General features: G+C 45.3%; 1 protein-coding gene across 1 annotated transcript in view; it reads left to right on the plus strand.

Annotated features, from left to right (window-relative positions):
- CACNA2D4 (calcium voltage-gated channel auxiliary subunit alpha2delta 4) overlaps nucleotides 1-10,726 on the plus strand; it is a 185,464-nt gene that overhangs the window by 173,015 nt on the left and 1,723 nt on the right. Inside the window, exons 36-39 of the mRNA XM_025198807.1 lie at nucleotides 249-269; nucleotides 4,810-4,927; nucleotides 9,194-9,306; nucleotides 10,219-10,301. Coding sequence (XP_025054592.1) covers nucleotides 249-269; nucleotides 4,810-4,927; nucleotides 9,194-9,306; nucleotides 10,219-10,301 — 335 coding nt within the window. The remainder of the gene's footprint in view (nucleotides 1-248; nucleotides 270-4,809; nucleotides 4,928-9,193; nucleotides 9,307-10,218; nucleotides 10,302-10,726) is intronic.

Below are 10,726 nucleotides of genomic sequence, written 5' to 3' on the forward strand. Positions count from 1 at the left end.
GTTCCTGTATAGTGCTGTGGGTCATTTTAAATGGGTGTGTTGTTTTAACCATTGCTGTCTTGAAGGAGGATCATTCCAATTCCTCCACTATTCATTTTCATGTTCCTTCTCTGCTCGTGTTCTTTAATCGTCCCCTCCCTCCATCCATGACCTCCCTCTGTGACTTCACACCTTCACTGTGCTGCCATCTGGTGAACCTGTCATGTGAATCCATCTTCATTATGTGACGTGCCATGCGACTTGTACAGCCAAAGCCATCTTCCATCACTGTAAGTAAAATCATCATTAACAGTGAGTCAAGTGTCATGGCAATGCAAGGGAAGCTCCACAAAGAATGTAGCCAGAAAGTTTAAGCCAGTGAAAGAGCAGCAGTCTTCTGGTTTTATCTCTGGCCAATCCTAAATTGCATGCAAGAGAAAGGAAGTGTGTCCAGTAGGGAGTGGCATGGCATGCATGTACACCAGCACAATAGATTAGTTCCAAAGGGCATTTTATATCTTGATCATTACAGCAAAGATGGTCTTATGGATTTTTTCCAGGGATGTTCCATCATCTAGGCAAGACGGGTAGGCATGAATTGACAGCATGTCACTTGCTCTGCAGTCACTGCCTGCGTGCCCACTCATGTCAGTGAGGGGCAACCCATTGTGGATTTACTACAGAGAATGATGTGGATATGAGCAGTTATTGCAGAGAAGCTCGTCTCCCTCAAAGGGCAGAGGGCAGCCTAGCAGTGTAGAATTAACTTACTTTTTTATGTCAAGCATGTAGTTTGCTGTCAGCTCCTCTGACTAACCTTCTTAGAGAATTTCATACAGAAGTAAGGCTGGAAGGGACCTCAAGAGATCATTTCATCCAACCAGGGATTGAACCTGTGACTTTGGTGTTATTAGTACCATACTCCAACCAAACTGAGATAAACGGCCACTTCACTGAGCTAAACTGTTGATTAATTTCTGAGCGCCAGACTCTCAGAGCTTCTGGCAAACAACATAGCGACCATCAGAACATTCTCCGAAAATCCAGATTTATTGTAGGTGATGGTATTGCTATGAACATCCAAATACTTCTGCAACTACAAGGCAAAGGGATAAGTGAAAGACTTAATACTGTTTTCTTAAGTCTTCTATACACACTGCGGTTGGTAAATTTATTGGCACAAGCTAATCCAACATAAAGCAGTTTTAAACTAGTTCAGGAACGCCCATACAGGGGTTTGCACTGCCATAACTCAATTTAAAAACACAGCTTTAGGTAACAGCTGTAGCTCCTGTGTGCAGATTAGGCCTGAGAGCAACAGAATTGATATTGTCTGGGTGCACCAGGTTGTCCTGAGCTGGTCAAATGTGATTTAGATTTTCTCTTTCCAAGCCAAGCAAGGTCTGATCTTCAGCAAGTATTAGCACCATTCCACTGACTCTCTTAGGGTTTCCAGGGTTTTCTCCTTTACAGTGACACAGAAGTGTTGCAAGTCCACCACCTTTAGCGAAGTTGCATCAGTAAATGTGGCATAATGGAGAATCCGGTCCTGAATTTGGAGGAAATGAACTCGACTAATCTCTTTATCAAGGACCATTTGTACTTCCAGCTCTAGTGATCAGCAGAATTCATGCAATCACTTGTACTGTACCTTTCTCAGATTGGCTTTAATCTTATTAATGTTGTTGTTGTGTACAAGGAACTGCACAGTCTGTCTTGAAAAGCTTTGCTACTGTTCAAGTGCAATTCTGCACAGAGAAGGGAGTCTAAAAGTAATGCTGTGCAAGCATTTATCAGAGCTAAACTGTCACTTTGCCACTAGTCCTGAGCCAGGGGCAATAAGCAGCATGCTTTCCCACATGCAGACCTGCAGCAAGGCCCTAGAGCTAGAGTAGCTTGTGTCCCACTGGTACAGCTCAAGAGCCTGCCGAATCAGAGCCCACTCTATTCACTCCTGGGAATGGACCCTCTCACTGCTTTCCCCACTGCACCCCTACCCACTGCCAGCACAGGGAGGTAAGGGGGCAACATCCAGTTAACCCTCCCTCATGCCTGCTATATCATGGTGTGGCACAGGTAGTAATCTGGCCCCTCAAGCTTTGAGGCCAATCATTTTTCCAGACTCAGTCTGGATCATTATGCAGCTATGCTCTTTGTGCCTCCTATATGATCATCACTGGTAATAGCTAGTCAGCATCAGAATGTAGCCATCCATTTTGGAGCTGCTCTGAAAAGGAAACCTTTGTGGTGCAAGTCCCTTGCTACTGTCCATTCTGGCACTATCGCTTCCTTCACTAGAAGGGTCTAATCCTCCTCTGAAAGTGACTATGCCATTTGCCTCAATAACAGAGCACCATGTATTCAACAACATCACAACTGTTCAACTCTGTGTCAAAGACCCTATACAGCAGGTAACAAAGATTCTTGCTAATGGAGAAAGGCCTGTGCTCCTGAAGCAGGAGGATTTAGGTTGCCAGTTCATTTACAGAATGATGTTGTGCATGGTCGTGGGTCCCAGCACAGGAGCAAATCAGGCAGCCCAGAGCTGGCTACAGATTTATTCTAATATCCTGATGCAACAAGTATCATGCGATCATTTAGAGAAAACTGAGGCTGACCATGCAGTGAGGCAGGGACCTGAAATCAAGCCATATGCACACCTCTTTCAGGAGGAATGAGCTAGAGAACTTCACTGACAGCTTAGCTTCACGCTTGCAAGGATTAAAGAAGTCTGCCCCATGTGTGACATGTACAGTACTGGGACAGTCCCAAGGTAAGCATGAGAGCAATCTGCTGAGGACTCCAAGGCTGCAGCTGTAGCCAGCAGCCCATTGCATTCTACACTGGCTTACACTGAAGGCACTAGGTTGGGGTTCAGTTCCTGGCTTAGTTACAGATATCTTAGGAGCCATTAGGAAAGTCACTGAATCCCTCTGTCTCTTCTCCATGTGTAAAATGGAGATAGTAATCCTTACTATCTCACATAGTCTTGCTCATCTCTTTGGACTAGTAAATTTCTTATGGTTGGGGCCATCTTTCCCATCCCTGCCCTAAGCCCTATGTGCTCGTACAGGACCCAGCACAATGGACTGGAACAGTACAAATAAGACTAATAATAATTTCTGCTCTCCAGGTATCTTCAAGACCAAGTTGATGACTTTACTGATTAAAACCTGTTCACTGCATAGAGTCAGCATACTCTAGTCCAGGGTATCAGCTTATTACCATTTAAAGTTGGAAAAGAATTCCCCCTAGTAAGTGTAACCATTACACTTCATGCAGTTTTTTTAACCCTCATCTGAAGCACATTCAGCATCAGCCCCTCCATGAGAATTTATTTAGACAGAGCACTAGTCTGTTCCAGGACAGCAGTCTGGGCCTTCTTAAACCCAAGGATTTGTTAGAAAATTGTTTCCTGTATTCACTGCTACAAAAGCCCCGGCTGCTGCCATACTAGGGACAGAGCCTCACACGTCAACTGAGGATGGTTGTTTTAAATCTTGCCTTGTCTCTGAGAGCAGCAATAGCTCATCTAGCAGACGTATCTGCAGCAGACAGCCCCACTATAGGCTGCAAGGCTTTTGGCCTAGGGGAGCAAGAGACTTTGTCCAACCTTGAAAGACACTTTTGTCTCTCTTGGTGGAGCTGACAAGGAAGACAAGCAGTTCCAACTCTATTTACATCACCTTGGATTCAGGCCAGGTGTTTCTCAAACAATGACTGATGACTGTCCTGCTCCCCGCTTCCTTGATGTATAATTTTCTCTAGGCAATAGTCCACACACTACCTGCATCTCTCCCTCATCCCAGAAAGATTTTTGCCCTGTCCTTCACTAGAATTCAATGCTGGTTGTTTTGTTTTTGCTCAGGTCACAAAGGTATTGTTGAAATTCAGTAGGATTCAGAAAAGCAACCATCATTGATATGGATAATGAAAACCTGTGCAGTTACATTAAGTAGAAAAGATGTGAACCCTCTTGCTTCTACCAACCACCACCAGACTGAAGATAGGAAAAATGACCCAGGGCACTTTATTCCATACTTGGCCACTTTGCAAAAATGTTTGCACTGTCCTCTGAAGCATCTGATGCTGGCTTTAGTCAGGCAAGATAATGTACTATATGGTCATTTTACAGCTTTATGTTCCAGGTCAGAATTTTGCAGCTAGCCCCAATCTAGAGCATGGGCTGAACCAAAATCTCAGATCAAAACATGCCTGTGAGACCAGAATCTGACTCTAGATCTGAATTTTACAGCTTGGCACTATTACTCAAGTGACTTTCCATTAATTTTATTGGCTCCTAGTAATAGACTGGACTATAGCCTTTGAATTCACCTGGGTTGGTGTAGAAGCATGAATATTAGGGCCTGGTCTGCACACAGGTTTGGTACCAGCATGTTCTGCTTGGGTGTGATTTTTTGGTAAACAGGTCCAGTTCCTATTGCAAACTCAGCAATATCAGTATACAGGTAAGAATAGCATTATTGCATGAGAATAGATTTACTGATATAAGGTACTTTTATACTCCTTGAACTGCATCCACAAAAGGGAAGGAGAAGCAGAGGCTTATCAGCCTAACTTGCCTGTAGTTCTTTCAATAAAATACTAGTGGGCAAACAAAAAAACCCAAGGGCTATAACCATAAAATATCACAAACCCTTCCCTCCATAGACTGGTTTTCTGCACCACCTAGTGGATGCAAGTATCACTGCACTGCCAACATTTTTGCCTTTTCCCTTTCTACAATTTTTTCCTACATCTGTTTCTTTGGCTCTGCCTCTCTCAGCCCATTGACCCTTTGCCCTTCTGCTTCTCTTTTTGCTGTCACAGCTCACAAACATAAGAAGCAGGACACACTGCAGCCATGCGACACAGAATACCCTGCCTTCGTGTATGACACCACCATCAGGGAGACCAATGGGCTGATCGAGTGTGGAGACTGCCAGAAGTAAGGAATAAGCCTCCTCTTTCCATTTAGCACTTTACATGCAGACCCCTATTTCTTCTCCAGTGATGGTACGTGAGCCTTGTTGAAAGGGAATGAAGGTTGCCCGAGAAGTCCCATGATACTCATCTATTTGCCAACATTTCTAAGGTAGCTCTTGCTAGAGAATCTCTCTGGATGTGCTCCCCTCAGAGTGTGCCAGCAGAAACAAACTGATAAGACTGGCAGAATGGGTGAAGAATTATATCACATTCAATCTCTTGGTTTTAAAAATAAAACTCAAAAAGCAAATCTTCAATTAATAACTAGGGATAGGGGAAAGTACAAAGAATATCACTCCTCTTTTCTCAAGAAATTTCAGAAAGGAACACTATTTTTATTTGTTCTTTTTTATTTAAGTAAAAAAAAAAAATCTGTTTAAGAGTTTACATTTTTGGCAGTTTTTGGCTTTCCCCTCCCCATCTCTCCTCCCTCTCCATTTTCCTCTTCCATGTTGCCATAGCAAAAAGGGAAAGAAAAGAAATTTTAAACCAGAAAAGTAGAGAACAGAAATTCTTTTTTGCTTCCAATTTCCATCAAAAATGAAAATAAAAGGCCTGCAGAAAAAAAACCTTCCATTGCTGAGTAAAGGCTATTCTCCAACTATGACAAAAATGACACTAGCTCCATAAATAATCCCATATATCATTAATGCTGAAAGAATGGTTGGTATTAAACAGTCTTTTATCCTTTATCCTGGAGAGTTGCATGTTCATAGCTTTTCTGGTTGCCATGCAGTAGCCTAAAGCTGAAATATTTGTTATCCACACACTGCAGAAAGATATTAAAACTCATGTTTAAACATTCCCATTCATTCATTTTTAAGAATTCCTGTGTAAACTAATCTTAAACAGAACCATGTGTGGAATATAAATGGATTTAACTGGTATTCTAGGTATATTATATACAGGCTAGTGAGTATGATATCAGGCCTGGGCAAAATAAGGGAACAGAATTAATGGAGAAGAACACAATGAATGCTAGTTAACATGGCTTTAAGTAAGTACAGTCTTGTCAAAACAAATCTGATTTAAATCTTAAAGGAGATTACAGTTGGGGTTGGTGAAGGTTACTGGAGGGCTGTAGTACAGATTTGTAAGGTGCGTGACATGAAGAATCTATCACTGTACAGCACCAATAAAGAGATTAAGAGCGGGCTATGACGACTGCTCTCTCATCAGGCAGACATTATCAAATGGAGATGCTGCTAGGGGTATTCCACAGGGATCAGTACCAAAATGTGTAGCATGCTTCAATATGATATCAATGATCTGAAGACAAATATAAAATTGTTGCTGATGAAAGAGAAGAATGACAGAAATTGGCCACATGGTAAATATCAGTGAGGACAGGATAGCAATACAAAGCTATCAAGATTGGCTGATAAACTGAGCCATTCATTCAATTACAATTCACTTCTGTACTGCCAAATACAAGGTTACACATCTAAGACAACAAGGATTCAGGCCATGTGTAGAATGAAGGACTATATTCTGAGAAGTAGGTAGTGATGTGGCGAACAACTCAGATGCACGGACGGGAGTAGCAAAGAGCAGTAGAAGTGATTTTTATCTAAGGCCAGGGTCAGCAACCTATGGCCTGCAGGCCAGATCGAGCCCACAAAGATATTTTATTGGGTCCACCAAATTCAAAGCCAAAACCAAATTCAAAATTGGACACAAAGCACAATTTTTTAACAATGATGATGATTTACCACTAGAACATGTTCTCAAGGGAAGAAGAAATTCTTCATCTTTTGAGGTCTTCCAGTTGAAGCTGGATGCCTTCCTGGGAGATTCACCTTAGTGAAATGCAAGCACAAGTAACTGGGCTTAGTACTGGGGCAACCAAGTGAAGCATAACAGCCTGATATACTGGAGGTCAGACTAGACGGTCTGATGGGCACTCTGGGCTTTCGGTTCCTCAAAGGGCTGAAGTGTGCAGACTGAGGAATAAAACCTGTAGGGCTAGACTGCAAGCTTGCCATAAGGAACTGTGCATGGGAGTCCTTTTCCCTGCTCCACACTCTCCCCATCTTAACCAGCACCAACAGCCCCAGCACTGCTGGACTCAGTGGGGAAGCAGTAGTATCCAGCTTGCAGTGTGTGCTCTTTAGACCCAAGACCGGCCAGTCAGCTGGCCCAGGAGCACAAAAGAAGTGTGCGCTCTCATTCCTCCATACTTGCATGCATGTATACACAGTCCAAGGGGCAGCTTAGCCAATACATACGCTAGAAGCTGCCAACTGGAAGGACAGATACTTATTTTGCCCCCACTTTCACACACTGCTGCACAGCATCTCCTTCCTGCCATTCATATTTTGAGTCCTTGTCTGAATACTTCCTTGCCATGCCAATGCATGAGATACTGAAGCTTTCCAATGCCCAGCAGAGGGCAGCAGACTACCATAGTTCACCTGTGCTTCAGCCTGGTGTGTCAGAATGTGCGTCTTCCCAAGGACATGGCAGGGAAACAGGCAGCAGGTCTGTCGCCCAGGGACTCCCAGAGGGGAAGCAAATGCCATTTCAGATCACGGGCACAGCTACAAGCCTTGTGCATGTCATCCAAGAACCATCTTGGGATCGAGGAGAAGCATCCAGCTCAAAAGTCACCCTGTTAAAGACAGAATTTGCTGCTGAACTGAGGGGGGGGCCTCACAATAACTTCCAACAACAGAAGCTGAGGCTAGGCAAATTCAGACTAGAAATGAGGCTCATGACAGGGAGGGCAGCTAACCACCCAGCAGCTTTACTTGGTGTCACTAGGGGTTCTCCCACACTGGCAACTTCCAAATCAGGATGGGAAGTTTTTCTAGGATACTCCAGTTCAAAGCAAAATGAATTTGGGAAGTCAGTGGCCCTGTAATGTGGGAAGACAGATTCAGTGCTCATGATGGGCCCTATGAAACCTTGGAATCCTTATATTTACGCCTCTGCAAGCTCCCATACACTGACGGGCACATATTCAAATAGCCAGGATATTCTTGGCCACGTACACTGACATGCTTGCAAGTACACACATAGCTGTCATCTCCCACACCTGCACACATGGCTCTGTACATGAACACCTCTTCCATGCATACCTTCATCCCACCTGCATGAACTCATGCTCCTGCACACATTCATGGCTTGTAATGTCTCACATATTACACTTAATTTGGCACCTTTCATTCACAGTGCTCTGTTGCCTGCATGCATCCACCTATCCATCGCAACAGTAATATTGTTGCACATTCCTGCACGCGCCACTAACTTACATGTCCTCCCCCTGCAAACATGCTTGCATACACAGAGCATCACTCAAATGTGTGTGCATGCTAAAGAGACTAGCAGACACACTCCTGAATGTACCCATGCATAGCTGTGCCAGGACAGATGCATACTTGCCAGTGTATAAATGTATCGGATCCCAGACTCACTAACATGTCCATGCACATGCAAATGCATGCAGTAATACAGGCATGCCTGCACCTCTTTGAACATGTACAGATACACTGTAACACAATCACATGGCTCTAGTACCCACACCTCAAGTACATCAGCATGGTGCGCATTCACTGTGACATCTGCCCACAGACATACTTGTTTGTGCACAACCAGTCTCACACATACATGCACACGTTCGTACCTGGACTGCCTCTGGAACAGCTCTAAAATGGGAACCATTGCCATTGCAGAGTAAAGCCTTGCTTTTTAAACTGCCAAGTGAGCAGTCATGAGTTTGCACACACATGTGCATGTGTATACAGCTGGGGTGACCGGTGCCTCCTGAGTCTGCGGGGGCACAATTTGTGGGTGGGCCCAGGGACAGGCCAAAAGCCCATATCCACTCCTGTACTTCTGTACCGCAGCTTAATGTCTCCCCACCAACAACACGCCACCAGTCCACACAGCAAAAAGCTGTGCAGTCCTGAGTCTGGGGCGGGGTACATGCCGCCCCCCCCCCCCCCCCCATGCCTGCCCTTATCAGTCACCTGTGGTATACGGACCTGCATAGCTTGCTTACTTCGGAGTTTAAACGTAAGTCACTTTGGAGTCAGTCAGAGGACACAAGGGCCCCTGACTGATTTTATCCATTCAGCTCTCCCCCTTCCACCCTCCCTAGCATTCTGCTCACTGTTCCTGGCCCTTTCCACCCTCCGTCTCCACAGCTTCTGTTCTAACTGCTGGCTATGGGGTAGGTGGAGATATGTGCACTCTTTCTCTTGCTCTCTCTCTCTCGCCACTGCAGGATGTTTGTGGTGCAGCAGATTGCCAACAGTAACCTCCTGCTCCTGATTACGGATGCGGTCTGTGACTGCAGCATCTTCCCGCCTGTTCTACTGGAAGCAAAAGAAGTCAAATATATCCTTGGGCTCAAGGCTGAGCTGTACCTTGTTGGAGGAGGATGCAATCCCTTCCTTCCTGTTGTCACCCCTTCTAAAGAATCTATTGCTTACCCTTCCCCCCAGTCTGATCCCCTTTGGAAACTGGCCTCCATGGGTTAGCACCCATTCTGGCAGGTTGCCAATGCAGCATTTTGCAAACTCAAGTGATTAGGAAATGTCAGCTGTAAGGCATTCCAGGGTCAGAAACTACAAACACTCATGGTCATTGAAGAGCCTGTGGGAACCCGATTAGGGCACTTCCAGAGTAAGATCTACCACGTTTGGTTTTCATACAGCATTTCCCACTGGAGGACCTTAGAGGGGCTTACAAACACTAACAGGCACCACCCCTGAGAGGTGGGAAAAATCACATTATCTATACTTTACAGCTGGGGAAGCCAAGACACAAAAATGTAACTAAGCTCATAGAGGAAACCTGTGGTGGAGAGACAGGAACAGAAAGCACCTCCTTGCTCCCTGGCCAGATCCTTAAGCACTGAAGTGTCCTTCCTCCGTCTACTACAGAAAGTGCAAAAATCAGAACGGTGGGCCTGGTTCACCTGATGCTATACGTGCAGGTAGGCAGCTTGTATTTCTTTAGCCCATTCGGGCCTGCTCATGAAACAAAGCAATTCGGTTGAGCGTTGTAACCTTCTCCTTAGCCTTTGCTACTCCCTCTCCAGCCTCAGGCAGACCATCACAGCCCTTTGCTTCCATTTCTTCAGTTTAGCCCCTGTGAGGTCAGCCCTTTGTAAGCATGCCTCCCTCTGCCATTATCCTTCCTCCCAGGCTGAATTCCTGGGTCTTGTTCCCAGCTGCTCTGGCCATGTTAGAGATCCTGTAGCCTTGTCTCTTCTTCCCTTTGCTATGGACCTTAACAGCAGCACACACAATGCTTCGGTGAAGTGTGACAGGATGCGCACCCAGAAACTGAGACGGCGCCCAGACACTTGCCACGCATTTCACTCCGAGGTACAGTGCACGTGTGTGTTTTCACAGTGCAGATCCCTTCTAGATAGTCAAAGCACCTAAGCATTTGTAGTTGTATTGCTCACCTGCAGTTCTATGGAGAGCATACTGACTACTAGTAAACAGCTGACACTTGCTGGGAAAGATATCCTGCATCGAAGTGGGAGAGGCCTGGTTTCTAGCCATGGATTTATTAAGGTGGATGCAATGCAAACCAAGAGGCTCACACTTCAGCTCCTGCACGTCAAGGCAGGGAGCACAGCCCCTTGCACAGATGAGCTGATGTGTGGGTCCGGCTACCCACCAAGGGCCCTTAATGGGTCTGCCAAGGGTGCACATCAGTGCAGGCTTTAGCCCAGGGAGTACGATGTCCCCCGGGGATCCTAATACACTCAGAGGCTGGGGAAGAGATTCCTGCTTCCGACATG

The sequence above is a fragment of the Alligator sinensis genome, unplaced genomic scaffold, assembly GCF_000455745.1.
Source record: "Alligator sinensis unplaced genomic scaffold, ASM45574v1 scaffold87_1, whole genome shotgun sequence".
In the NCBI taxonomy this organism is placed as follows: Eukaryota; Metazoa; Chordata; order Crocodylia; family Alligatoridae; genus Alligator; species Alligator sinensis.